Raw genomic sequence first — 14451 nt, forward strand, 5'->3', positions numbered from 1 at the left:
TTACAGAGTGAGCATACAGTCCGTCAATCATTCTCCAAATCAGCCCATATCAACCATCCATCACCCCCGTTTCATCAAACCAAAGCAGGCCAACAGGTTAGTCAGCCACCCAAGCATTCGATCTAAATTAATCCTGAAAATAATCCAGTTTAACTTCAATTGATGACTACTCCCTGAACAGCCCAGTCTGTCATGTAGTCAGCGAACAAAAATTATACCCATCTAGTCTTCAAGTTTTTCTTCTATCCATTCAAACAAAGAGCCTGCCAGGAAGCCAGGTCAGCCAGCCAGCCAGCCAGCCAGTCAGTCAGCCAGCCAGCCAGTCAGACAGTAAGCCAGTCAACCCTGGGGGTCCTGGGGTAGTATTAATCAGTCTGGTTTCTGCTGAAAAGCTCAATCTGCAGATGATGGATGAGCCATCGTGCTGAGGGAAGTGAAGTGACAGGTGACAAAGAAGGACACACACACCTGTATAAATCCACTCTCCCTCCCGCCTTGCCCCGATGTTACACTGTCAAGGTAGCAGGGTGAAAGAGTGTGTGCGTGTGTGCGTGTGTGTGTGAGTGTGTGTGTGTGCGTGCGTGCATGCGTCTTGTGTGTGTTTATGTGTTTTCAGGCACATGTTTCACAGCACGTGTCCTGCTCTGCTAATGAAGTCATCTGAACAGTGATTTAACAGCCTGGGTGTAAAAGCCTACCGCCCTTAACTCATAGCCTTGCTCCATTAGAATGTGATATAAACCCTGGGCACAATAACTGTCCTGCCACTGTAACAATATATAGGAGGCCAATGGGACACCCTGCCAACTCACACAGTCTGGAGAGCAGAGAAAGAAAAAAAGATACTGGCTGTGTACAGAGAAGGGAAGTCATTCAAGGAGACTAAAACTAACAAGATAGAAAAATACACATGACCACAAGGTCACAATTACAGGTCTTTTTGTACAGTAAGAGGCAGCAGCATTACTATAAACATTGTGTGACTTGTAAGCTTATATCCTTCGGTTTGTCCAGCTACTGTCGGTAGCACAAGAGCAATTGTTGGGAAGCCCGTGTGAAAGCAGCCGAGGGCACTTGAGTCTGCAGTTATGCAGAAAGCATTATCCTTATCTGCACTAACAAATGGATCAGTGGATTCAACATCAGTGAGCTTATCCTCTGAATGGCCTTCTATAGCTTGAAAGATATTTTTGAGTCAGAGATGGATCTGAGGGAAACTTTGACAGCTTACATGTCGCCAGCCGTGAAACTAACTTCCTGCTCTGTGCGATCGTCTCAGGCAGAACCAAAGCCATTCTCCAAATCCACCATGAAATCTGCTCCTCTGGCCCGACAAAGAGAGGCTAATGAGGAGAATGACAGAATCTCAAAAACTTTGATACTGTGCGATTAGGGTGAATTATATAACCTTTACCCCCTCCCACTCCCATCCTCCCTCATACTTTTTGGTGCTTGTCACCAATTGACTCTCTCTCTCTGTCACTCAGAGTCTCAAACTGCAAGTCCAATCTCCCTTTTCCTCTCTGTCTTCCTATCTGAATGCATATCCACATGATTCCGTTTCTATTCATGAATGCACCAACACTAATTTGGCTCAGTCAAGCGATGACAGTATCTGTTTTAACATGCAACAAAGCGCCACATAAGGGGAGGGGGAAAAGGAGTGTGTGTGTGTGTGTGTGTGTGTGTGTTTGGGAAGAGGGGGGTAGAGGCATGAAGGCGACAAAGCTCGTCACAGCACAGAGCTGCGTACTTCACCCTTATTAGACCTGTGTCCTTGGCAGATGCAGAGCTTGCCCTTTGTTATAAAGGTGTGTGTGTGTGTGTGTGTTACAATGGCGGTGATTTAGAATGGATTGGGCGTAGGCGTGGAGACAAGGTGCAGTAGCCCCATGGCACCCTGATAGCTGGCAGCGTGACAGCTGTGAATGGAGAACAGGGAACAGCCTGAAGTATTGCCATCTAATATGTGTCACATACCTGCATAAATATTTATGCCCGTTGCAGAGCAGAAGAGGGGGGGGCAGGAGAGGTGGACTTGGGCGAAATAAAACTCTTCAATCAGGTGACACCAAGATCTGAGCCAGCCACTCTTTTTCTATATATAAATACTTCTCTACCCGTCTCAAGGACTCCAGAGTACCCAAAATGAAGGAATACCTAAATTGCCATAAAATCGGCAAGAAATGTCCACACTTGCATGTGTATATTCTAAAAAGACAGGGTGTCTTGATTCAAAATACACAGTGCATTTTAAAGAGTTCTTTCCACAGCTCAGCCTCTATTCTGGAGCCAGTTGAGCCCTTGGCCTTTGAATATCGGATGAAGCGCAGCAAGGCTCTATCATTCCCAAAGACTAAAGCATATGTCAAAGTTATGTCAAAAGGGAATTTGGAGGTGGAGACTTTCGTCAGGAGTCCCAACTGATCTCCTTGATTTGTGGAGGTAAAGACACCACTCACGCAGCACATGCCTCTGTGCAGTGAGGCTTTTATTTCATGAAAAGATACAACCTCAGATACAAAAGATACAGCATTGACCCTAAACACCTGCAGGGATCATGACAACATAAAAATCACTGAAAAAGGCACTTCCATTGGCACACACACTGCGGTCAATGAACATGTGTGTATGTAACAAGGGAAATCTCTGTTTTACCTGTTGGCCAGCAGGGTTTTGAAGGTGACCTGACTCATGCCCTGGTATGCTGGCAGCAGCCTCGGCCAGTCCCATGCCCAGTCGACCACGGCACTCTGTTGATATATGAGGATAGCACATTGTTAGTTATTAATCAGGGTTAATACCATCAGTGCATTACCGCTCCAGCTGGGACCCACTAACAAAGGAGGAGGGGGGTCCCCAGTGCAGGCCACAGACACGAGGCGATCAATCATGTCCGCACAAGAAGGTTTTTATTCCAATAAGACAGCAATTAATTTATAAATCCATTTGGGGGGATGTAGCCATCATTTATAGAAAGATAAATCAATTTTGGGAGGTAGTCGTTACTCTTCTGACTGCTGTTTTTTTCTCTACCCCCACCACCACAACCACTCCTCTCTCTCCATCTCCATCTCCCCCACCTTCTCTCTCACTTTTACTTTAAACACGCACACATATGCACAAACACACCAGCACCATATTGGGAGAGCAAATAAAAATCTGATTGCTTTGATTGCCAAAATGTCACTCTTAACTCCAGGCTGAGTTTTATTGACAAAAGTAGGAGAACTCCACTCGTTTCCTCCATCCATCCACCCCCCCTGCTCTTTCCTCATAGGTGATTGATGGATGTAACTTTTTTCCCCTCCTCCCTCCATTTTATTTGACAAACAACACAGGCACCTGAAGCGGAGAAGGCATTTTAATCATTCGCTTAATGGGGTGTTTCTATGCAAAGCTATGCAGCCTCCTGTGATAAGCCGAAAACAGCCAAAGTCTTAGGATTAAAATGTGTCTGTTCTTGAAAAACAACAGTGACAGCACTACTACATTACAAGGGATCACAAATGTATAAAATATCGAATCCATTTCAAAATAGCAGAAAGAAACACATAAGCCAGCATTGAAGAAAGTACTAACCTTTGCTGATAATCTTTTATGATATCAATGGTATTTCCGCTGACAGTATGATAAAATGATGGGGAAAGCTAACAACTCTGATATTCAACTAATACTACCTGTAGTTAGACATATCCCCTTTAAGGATAAAAAAAATAATCGAACAATTAATTTAACATCATGGCGACACTCCTGGGAAAAGCTTGGGGTAAGAGGGTGTACGGTTCAAAGCCCCAGAAGAAGTGCACTACTACAAAACTGCACTCACCTTTAACATTGCTCACTTTTTTTATGCAAAAGAGAACATTTCTCATCTTTTCACCTTTTCAGTGTTCCTTTTTTTTTAATGCCAACCTGACTCCTGCTTGGAAAAGGCAGCGACCTATGGAGAATAGGGAAGCCGAGCCCCGGAAAGACCTGACAACTTCAGAGATTGCCACAGTATCCAGTTCGCTAGAGACTCAAACAGCTTCTAAACTTCGACTTCAAGTTTCTGGCCTTATGAGAAAGTTAAAACGGCACCGACATGAAAGCATGAAGAACTTCCAATTAACATTATAACATCAGACTTTTCACAGAGCTAAAATAAATACCAAATAAATGATTTGCTACCAACTGTGATGACCAAAAAATGCTTGGCAACCTGATCCAGCTTCTTCTTGCCAATGTGGTCAAATTGGTGGAGAGGGTTGAAACAAGCTGCGTCCAGGGGACTGTCAGAGCGAAGGCCAAAGTTCACCAAGCCAGGAGGGTCATTTGGTGAGTCTGTGCTTCCTTTGAGTTTTGACAACAACAGTTCCTGCAATTGAAGAAAAGAGACAGAAGAGACAGAGGACAGACAGAAAAAAAAGACATCATGACAGACTGAAGGTGGAATTCTGTTATTAAAAAGGGCTGACAAACAAAGACCAATCAAAGACCAGGTCAGAACTGAAGATTAAGAAAAAAACAAACCTCCTCATACTGGAAGAGCAACAGAACAAATTACGGGATTTAATTGCAGCAATGATAATGATAATGAACCTCTGCATGCTTGTTCTGTTCTGACGTCTGGTTTGACTGACTCAACAAAAGCATAAAACTAATCAAATCAGACAGGATTTCCGCTTCAACTTTTCCAGACAAGCATAATGGACAGAATGGTCTTCATCCACTTATTCCCTTACTCACATTAACTGAAAAAGGAATCACAACAGTTGAAAGAGAACAAATATGTGATGAGGAGAAACATGTTTTAGAAAACTAGTACACTTCCTACTTAAGTTTTAGCAACATTTGCAGTTGCTCCTTAGTGCATGTGCCTGGCAAAATGTACAGTGAGTTATCAGTGTGTGTACAGAATGTCTCAATGTGTGTTTGTGTGTACAAAGGCATCCTGGTGTGAATCCACTACATTCCCATCCGTCAGCCTGACATGGCCTCCGAACTCCCCCTGCCTCCTCCTCACCACCAGCCAAGTCGGTCCCTGACCTGTGTGTTCTTGCCTCGACCTTGGGTGGGAAGAGATGCTCGAGCTGCCGGGAGGGTAAGTAAGAGCCCGATTGCGTTCCCATTGACATTCTCTCAAATTGCTACATAGAGTTATGGCTGTTTATGGATTCCATCAACAGCAGTATAACGTATATGGTGCTTATATTTGTGCTGTGTCCTAATAGACAGTCTATAGGATGACCATATCAGGAACTCTCACATGAGAACCACTTTTACAGTATCTAGGAATACATATGATTATACAGTGTGTGTGTGTGTGTATACAGTATATATATAAATAAACATATGTATATAGTCTTCCAAAAAATGGACCTGTGCCTATACGAGGACGTTCTCTTCATCAAAGAAGATTGATTTAAAATCCTCTGAAGCGCCTGGTAAATGACTGAAAAACAGTTGTTATTTTATTTCACAATGCCAAAACTGTAATTCTGACTAAGTGCTTGATTTAAAGGCCTGTTGAGGCTACGATAAATAGGCCTATCAAAACATGTCAGTTGTGTTTTATTATTTCATTACTTAGGCTACTTCATCATTGCGATAATGGGAACAGTGAAAGATAAAATTGTCTAGTCCCACACTGTGTGACAGGCTAAGCAACAAAAAACATCGTCGTGTGTGCATTGATATGAGCACTGAAGCAGACATTTAAAAGTAACTCAAACGTTCCATCCCTAGTAACTAATGACTTTATGAATGCAGTAATTGGTAAACTAAATCAGGCACCAACAGGGATGAGTTGACAGACATGCTGGAGAACCCGGAAGGTATTGAGAAACGGACTAATGCACTGTTGGTTTCGGTATTTTAATGGAATTTATCGATAGTAACAAAAGCGTAATACTTACTGTATGATTAATATTCTGTTTAATTGAAATAGCTATTGTGATAGGAATATGGTCATTGGTATATGCGATATAGTAGATGCAGATAAAAGATCTTGCCAACTTTTTACAAATGTACTTTTTACTTTTACTTTTACAGGAGTCCACTTTTCCATGTAAAGTGTTTTCAACCCACTGTTAATTTAAAAAAAAACATTACTAAACTCTGAACTGTATATAATAAATACTTGACATATATTTACTCCAATTAATATTGGTACTGTCAAGGGATTTGCTGCTTTTCATTTCGTTCTTTTTCTCTGGAGCGACAAATAAATTCCACTTGACTTGATTTTTTGATAAAAATAATCGCTGCTCTTCCTCACTCTGGTCTCCTCCAAAGAACTTTATGCTAACCCTGGAAACTGCACCTGGCCCCCCTCTCCTCTCCATGTGGTGAACATATAACACAGGAAATCACTGCAGGTTCGCACCCTTGAGGTCACCTGTACAACAGAGGATCAGAACAAGCAGACTGCACACAAGCAGCAGCCCCCCCCCAATCCTCCGCCTGCCCCTCCCGAACAGCCTGCGGCCTCAGGCCAGCAGCCACCTAATTGCTGGGGAGAGGGAGTGCTTCCCTACCTCATTGCCTTGGATGATGTGATAGATCTGCTTCAGGTAGTCGCTGCCACCTGCTTTGTGGCAGACCTCCAGCAGCATCAGGCCTATTTTCTGCTCAGTCAGTTCAGCAGCAGCGACTTCACTCTCCCTTTCTCGCTCAAATACACTAAAAGAGAAACAGAGATGGGAAAATGAGGAGATGGTAGAGGAAATACAGAGGAAAAACCCACAGTGAGGCAGAGAGAAAGGAGAGGAAGCAGGAGGAGGTAGGGTGTGAGCTTGAATCTGAAAACCCTGGGTGAGGGAATATTTTCCAGTTTAGAGAGGAATTTAGGATACAATTTTGAATTTACTGGACACAAGAAAATCAAGTGGGTCACATTTCCCGAGTTCGGAATATATTGTTTTTCCCATGAACTTAGTAGTTGGAAAATGTTTACAATATTTCTCGGAAATCCAAGCAGTTTGGTCAAGGCTAACACTGGTGTAAGTAAATAAGAAATACTAATTATTGGTTGTAACACAACCAAACAATTTTCCCTTTTTTCATTAACATTCATGAGATACATGGAGCATTTTGACCGAAGGATGCTGCCCCACTAAAAATGATTGGTGTATGTGTTCTTAAGCGTGTATGTGTGTGTGTGTAATTGTGTGTCAAGGTCCTCATGCATGTACAACCCCCAACCCTGGCAGGCGCCCGCATCATTTTCCTGCCCTTCCTGTATGGATGGATATCACACTACCGTCCATCAAACCTTCTCCTTCACATACACTTCCTGTCATTGTTCTCTCCCTCTCTTTCTCTCTCTCTCCCCTTCCCTTTTATAATTATAAGGTGGCAGAGGTGGTGTTGCCTGTCAGCCAGCCATTGGCTGCTTGACATTGAGACTAGCAAAGGAAGAGGAGTCCCGTCTCGTCCATATACATCCCCTCATTCCATTGCTGGGCGGCCCGGCGGTGGTGTTGTCGGCGATGGTGGCTGTGCATCCGTGTCAGCACCTGCACTGTATCCTTTCCTGTCCATCACTGTGCAGGTGAAGCAGATGATTGGATTCAGTCAGCGGGGTGATTAATGAGGGCCCCTCCGGATTTGGGACAGCCTATCAATCATGTCATTAGGGCCAATGTGCCCTGAAAGAGGCAGACCTCCGCCAAGGAATAACTGCATTCATCTTCATCTGTGTATGCATCCCGTCAGCCCAGCCAGGGTCACCATGATGGAGAACAATAATCTTCCCCTCTACAAATTACTTTGCAAAGACAAGGTGGGTGGCGTGGGGAGGGGGGTTACAGTTGGGAAAGGAAGGAGGGAAAGTGGGATGAGGGAACAGAGATGGGAGGGCTCGCATGGGGGCAAATGCTCTTTATAGGGGGATGCGTGTGTGTGTGTGTGTGTGTGTGTGTGTGCGCGTGCGAGTGTGATATATGCCAGTGAGTGAAGTGCCAGTTGTTTTTTGGAGTTGTTACATCCCCTACTCTCTCTCTCTCCCTCTCTTTTCTCTCTGTCTCTCTCTCTCTTTCTGACAATGTATTCTGATTGTTTACAAGCCAGGCGTCACATCCCTGTGAAGGTTAGTTTAATGAATAGTAATGATCCCACTGAATGCCTCCGACAGGTGATACATAATCACTCTTCTTTCACTTTTCCACTCAACCCCCCTCCCCCTTCTCTTTCCCACCCCCCCAATTCCACCCCCCTTCCTGTCACTGAAACAGACAGCGTTTCCTAGAACTGGCCATAATCCACTCAGTGTTTTTATTTCTTTCTTTCTTTTTTCTTTTTTTTTTAATTGTAAATGTTGTGTTACAACGGTGAATCCCGTTTTTATGAGGATGGATGCATCCAGACTTTGTTATGATGAAGTGAGCGACCAAGAGACGCAATTTCTGGGAACGAGCTACAAAAGCCAGAGCCAAAGGTCACAGATCAACCCAAAGTGAAAGCTGTTTTCCCATCACTCCAACCCGCAGTCCACTCAGTCAGATGGCATGTCCATCATTTACCACAACAAACACATGTGAGATTCATTGATCTTACTCATAGAGCATTCAATGAAAAATTATCTTGATGATACAATACATCAGAATTTTAATGCTCAATTAAAAAAAAAGCATATCTAAGATGCATTTGTTTTCAATGTTTAATCCAGTATGTATATTGAATATGAAGTGTCTGAACACTCCATCAGTCAGTTTGATCACTTTAGCCTCCAGCGCCATCAGACTTTGAACCCCTTAACCTACTATTAATAAATCCCTAAAATTATGTATTAGGAAATTCACTTTATGAAAAAAAGCAGTTTTTACGATAATCTGAATTAAATTAATTAATTCGCTGAAGGTGCACATGAATAATCAATACCAACTGAGACGAATGATGGAAAACACATGTATGGCACTTTCCTCACTGCATGAGAACATTAATATAAACTACATCAATACCATTATGACCTTGACCGTGTGCTTAATCTCTGCAGTTGACCCCTCACCTGTCTGAGCAGAGCTTGCGGGCCTTCTGCAGCTGCATGTTTGTCCATTTGGGTCGTTTTTCCTCCAGAGCCTGCAGCACTTTGAGCACTGTGGGTTTGGGGACACCCTGCCAGACACACACAGCAGACTAACACGTTAAATGACTAAGAATACGTACAAAAATATACATGGAAGCTTGTTTTTTAAGTAGTATTTGTACTTTGTACTACCTTATTATTATGAATAGTAATTTCGTTATTATTCATATTCTTATTCTTTAACTCATTCCTTACTTTCTGTTCAATACCCATGGCAGCCTGGAGGCACTCAGCCAGCAGGGACAGACGGTCCTTTGCCCCGCGATCCAGGGTCAAATCACTGATATGTTCTAGTGTGTCCGGGTCCTCCAGACCCCGGATCAGGCACCCTAGCAAGGCCCAGAGCAAAAGGCCCACCCAGCGCAGCTGCCGGGCATGCTGGGAGAGGTGCTTCTCTGCCACATGGAATAGGAAGCGGATTGGGAGAGGCACAGAGGCTACAGCCAAGTACAGGTTGGTGAAAATGAAAGACATGGCTTGCATGGCTAGGGATATGGCAGCTGGAAGGAGAAAGAAGTGTATGCTGTTAGTTTTGGAGAACAACCCTTACGTTTGTAATGGCTCTCTTGTATTAAGTACATGACACCCAGTGTGAGCGTACTCTGAGTGTCCTTTCGCCGCGCTTCAAGTGGTGTGTAGTTCCACTCCTTGGGAATTTTAGCCAGGACGCTCCATGGTATTTTCAGTTTGAACAAGGCTCCACTCAGCTCCTCTGTGGCCTGCCAACCCATCACCATGGAGACCAGATGTGCCAGGAGGCTGTTGGTGGATTTGGTGACTATATCCCGGACACAGCTGATCACCACAGGCGCTGTCAGCGTTGTGTCTGGCATGAATGGTAAATTAAAGCAGCAGGTAAAGAAGAGTGGCTGAAAAAAAATTAAATTCAAGACTGAAGTCTTGACTACATTTTCCTTGATCTTTACGATTTAATTTGGAAAAATAAAAGCCAAGAGCTCAGGTATATTGGCGCAAGTTAAAAGTTACAGTTATACCAGGATTAGTTAGGTGCTGTAAGAGGGACCAAGCCAAATTCACTGTGATGCATTGGACTTTGTAGCTATGTCCTGCAGAGCAAATGTACCATCACTTTTTTTTTAGACTGCCAACCAACTACAACAGTCATCATAAACAGTAAATATAATACATTTAAAAAGAATAATTTTCCAGCAGATGTGCAGCCTGTAGTAAAGAACACAATTGCTGTATGTATAGGAGTTTTAAATATTATTCTATTAAGATACTTTTTACTTTACTATTACTATAGCATTTCTTAAATCATTAAACCTTTGGTCACAGGCATACAATGTTATTTACATAAAACAAACAATAGGAAAAAAAAGCTACAAAACAGTTGTCGTATTTCTGGTAGAAGTATTCTGTTGAAATATCTACACTAAAAGCAAGCACTGTCAAGTAAAACTCAGACGCTCTCAATCGAAACCATGTGGCCTGACACTAGAAATCTTACAGCTTTCTCCAGGTGCTCAGACTCTTTCATCGCTCTGCCCTTTCATATCCTGCTCATACTGATATCGGAGCAGCTACAGCATGAAGTTGTATGGCACCCATAAACTTCCTACACGGGGCCGGCTGTAAAACCAAAGGCTACAACAGAGGGCTGTACTGCGGCTGCACTGGAACTGGCCTGTAATCTCCAGGGACGTCTAACAAACATGACACCTCAGACCCACAGAAAAGGGAGGAGAGCAGAACAAATAATCGTGCAGCTAATCGAATGAGAAACACTCTGTGGCAGGTGAAACCTAGACCTATATTTCAAGTTTTCAGACTTTATACCGCCCGCAACCCTATTGACGAGTGTATTGATTTGAAACAAGTGGCTACAGTGTGATGAAACAGCCATGTAAGTGCGGAAATAGTGAAACTCTCAGTGTAATCTATACAAAGTTAACTCAGTGAGTAGTTTAAATAGAAATGGGGGCACTGGGGGTATCCTGTAACCAAAATTATAATACAAAGATTTGGCACAGTCCAATAATTAAACTAATTACCCTGTGAGGATAAATGATGATTGGATGACTTTGAGAATTTCTCTCTCAGGCTCACTCTATCTCTTTTTCGCTCTTTCCCTCTGTCGACCCCTCCCTTGCTCTGTCTCCATCCAAATACTCTTCTCCAATCACCCTAATTTATGCTACAATAATTACCACTCACACAGGATATAAAAATCACCACCAAAAAGGGCTCCACACTCCACAGGAGTTCTGATTAAGCTCTGTACCAGAGAGAGGCGGAAAGAAAGAGTTGGGGAGTAATTGCAGCCTCTGTAACAGCATATTAAAGTCATGCTTTAGCTCATGTTTAGGCAATGTCAACACTGTCTGTAAAAAAACAAAAAAGAGAGAAGTTCTTTCTGTGCAGATTTACTCATGTATTTAGAAATATATCTAATAAATTTAAGACAAAAAATATGAAACAGCTTAGTCTCAATATTTTGGGAGGTGATAGAGTAAACTTTCACCATGAAATTAAAATGGCACTGAATTATTTTAATCATCTCTTTATTCTGTAGCATAAAATATACAAATAATGCTGTATCCTGCCCAAAAGGCCAGATAATACTAATGAAACTATAACAAAATTGCATACAAGCTGCTCTCCTGTAGCGAAATATAATTTGTCCCAATAAATGAACATGCTATTTAATAATATGAATGTATAATTCCTGTTTATAAAACTAAAATGTGGTTACAGCATTTTATTTTAAAGGATGCAATGTTTGACACACATTGCAGGGTATTGCAGTAGTAGAGTATACAATACGGCCTCTAGCAAGACACTGAATATCCACCTCCACATCAGTGTAATGCCAATCTGTAGTAATGAGCCTTAAACCACAACATCATGCAGCAACTAGTTGCAACTTTACCTGCCAGTGTGTAGAGATGTTCCCACAGATGTGCCCTCTCCAGGTATGGTTGAAGTGCCTGAGTCAAGGCTCTGGGAACATTATTCAAGCAATTGAAAAGGTTGAACAATGTGACTATGAAGTTGTCTCCTGCCTGGCAACTCTCTGTAGACATCTCCAAGGCGCTCTCCTGGCAAAAATCTAAATAGAATAAAAAGGAAAGAAAAGAAATGGCAAAAATATTAACAAATGTTTCTGAATTCTGATATTCTGGAGCTGTTGACACACATCACAACAATAGGATGCACTAAACGATGAGAGGGCTTACCTATATGCACAAATTCAGCATATTCAGTAAAGAAGTGTGTAGGTAAAATATCAGTGTTTTTAGAATTATGATTCAGAGAATATCAAGCTTGTGGGGGTCAGTAGTGAAAGATGTAAAAACCCTATCCTATGAAACTGCAACTTGATTTCTTTGCTCAAAAACACATTGGAAAATGTCAAGGCTGCCCAACCTGACACATGTTAACAGAAAGGGTGAACAAAAGGCATTGTGGAATAGAGGGGGAAGAAAAACCCACATCTGTGTTAGATGAAAAAAAAAAGGCCAAAAAAAAGAAAAAAGAAACAGCTTTCAAAGCCCCTGGCTGTGGGATCCACAGCACATGGAGACAGGAAGTGAAAAGGAAGAGGTTTTGACAGGGTGTCCTTGTGGGGGTTGCTGTCTGAACACATGGCTGAGGATGGAGGAGTGTGCGTTTGTAACCCATATGGATGTCTATATATGGGTTTTGTGTGCTTACAATTGTGTGAGTGTGTGTGTGTGTGTGTGTTAAGTTGACAGGGGGTTGCTGAGGAAAGGCCCATGGCTCCAGAGGTGGCAGACATCCAGAGGTCTGTCAGTCTACTGTGTGGGAGATGACAGCTTTCTGAATAGGATCGGGGGGGGGGGGGGGGGGGGGGGGGGGGGGGGGTGGGGGGGCTTCCTTGAAGAAATGGCTTCCTTGTGACTAATGCTGGACAATTTCAAAATGACAGAGCTAAATTAGCTTCTTCTTTATGTGGCCAATAATATCAGTTAATAGCAGACAGGTAGGGAACCTTGCCACCACTCAAGGTCCAAATGATTTCCCCAGTCTCCCAGTCTGTCGCTTCGTTCCTTTTAGGCCCATCGCTCTTCCTTTTTTCTTTCACTATCACAAAACACGCACGCGCACACACACACACACAAACTCAAAAGTGGTCAAGCACCCTCTGACCTACGATCAGTCTATTCAGCAGCATTATGTGGGTTATACTCGCATCTTGTTCTCTGCCTGTCTGGTAATTGGTCCTAAAGGAGAGGGTTATCTGGATATCACTGCTGTGGCTGCAATGGTCCAGGGAATCAGGGGTGACAAACATTAATTTCCACTTGGGGTGCTGGAGAGCGTGGCAGGTTAACTAGGTGACTTTTAATAATGATCCCATTATGGAGCAGCAGATGACTTGAGGAAAACAGATGACAGTGCGCTGCCACATCTCTGTGGAGTTTCCACTACTGCTGCTGCACCACGCGTCAATCTATCTGTTGCTTTCTCGGTTTTTCCTCGCTCTCTGTCTCAAAGCTTCTCCAATCTTGATACATAGCCAATGCATACACCTTTTTATCTTCCGGACAACCAGTCAACCAGTCACAAGGGCCCTTCTCTGTAAACCGCTGTAATTGGAAGCAGACACACAGATCATATTAAAAAAGCTGTGTGCGAGTGTGCGTGTGTGTGTGTGTGAGTGCGTATATGTTCAAAAGGTAGTGCATGTTCTGATGCAGGGATTTTTGCAAAAGCAAAAAGAAAAATTGTAAATATGAAGAAGGGGCTTCCCCCTCCACGAATACATTTACTTTGTGAGCAAGTTCTTGAGTGATATAAAAGTAACTTTTTTATAGATAACTAATAGATAAGTGAAAAAAATATATACATGTACTCATGTTATTAGTCACAAAGAAGCCATTTTTAAAAAAAAATAGTAAATATCTATGAATAAGTTACATAAAAAATGTTCATTAGTTTTTAACTTTTAATATAGCACCAAAAAAGTACACATATGGGGAAGTGCAGTGGCTTGTGGGAGCGTAGGCATTCAGTCAAGCTGTTCCTTTTGTCTGTCTGCTTCCTGGTTAATTAGCCCGTCACCGTGATAACACACGAGAGTCAGCGCTTCCAACGTTGATTTACGGCAGCGTGCAGGGGGAAGCATTGTGGAGCCTCCGAGCCAGACTCAGACCAAGCGAGAGAACGAGACAGTGAGAGTTGTTATTAATGAGGTCGCTATAATGTGAATTAATGTGCGAGTGCACAACAGTCTTTAAAGGTTAGACTGTTGCTGGTGCGGAGGAGAGGAGAAGGAAGGGAAAATCTTTAAAGGTCAGCCCGTGTGCTTCGCCCGGGCCTGTTGAGTGTTTATTACTGCGCTCTATTGATTTAGTGATGATGGTGACCAAGGTGAAAATGATGATGATGGCAAA

General features: G+C 42.8%; 1 protein-coding gene across 20 annotated transcripts in view; it reads right to left on the reverse strand.

The window, feature by feature from the left end:
- kiaa0825 (KIAA0825 ortholog) overlaps window positions 1-14451 on the reverse strand; it is a 111344-nt gene that overhangs the window by 56470 nt on the left and 40423 nt on the right. For 11 of the 20 annotated variants that reach the window (XR_004794575.2, XR_004794574.2, XM_035640183.2 and 8 more), the window contains 7 exons: window positions 11964-12143; window positions 9672-9896; window positions 9266-9570; window positions 8993-9120; window positions 6522-6666; window positions 4174-4360; window positions 2659-2753 (listed from right to left, as the gene is read on the reverse strand). Coding sequence is in view for 16 of the 20 variants with exons in the window: in XM_035640183.2 (XP_035496076.2) it covers window positions 2659-2753; window positions 4174-4360; window positions 6522-6666; window positions 8993-9120; window positions 9266-9570; window positions 9672-9896; window positions 11964-12143 (1265 nt within the window). In the remaining 4 variants the exon portion in view is untranslated. Of the gene's footprint in view, window positions 1-2658; window positions 2754-4173; window positions 4361-6521; window positions 7530-8992; window positions 9121-9265; window positions 9571-9671; window positions 9897-11963; window positions 12144-14451 lie in introns of those variants that run through there. The other 9 variants (XR_004794573.2, XR_004794576.2, XM_035640179.2 and 6 more) reach the window with 5 other exon arrangements.

The sequence above is a fragment of the Scophthalmus maximus genome, chromosome 19 (genome assembly GCF_022379125.1).
Source record: "Scophthalmus maximus strain ysfricsl-2021 chromosome 19, ASM2237912v1, whole genome shotgun sequence".
In the NCBI taxonomy this organism is placed as follows: Eukaryota; Metazoa; Chordata; class Actinopteri; order Pleuronectiformes; family Scophthalmidae; genus Scophthalmus; species Scophthalmus maximus.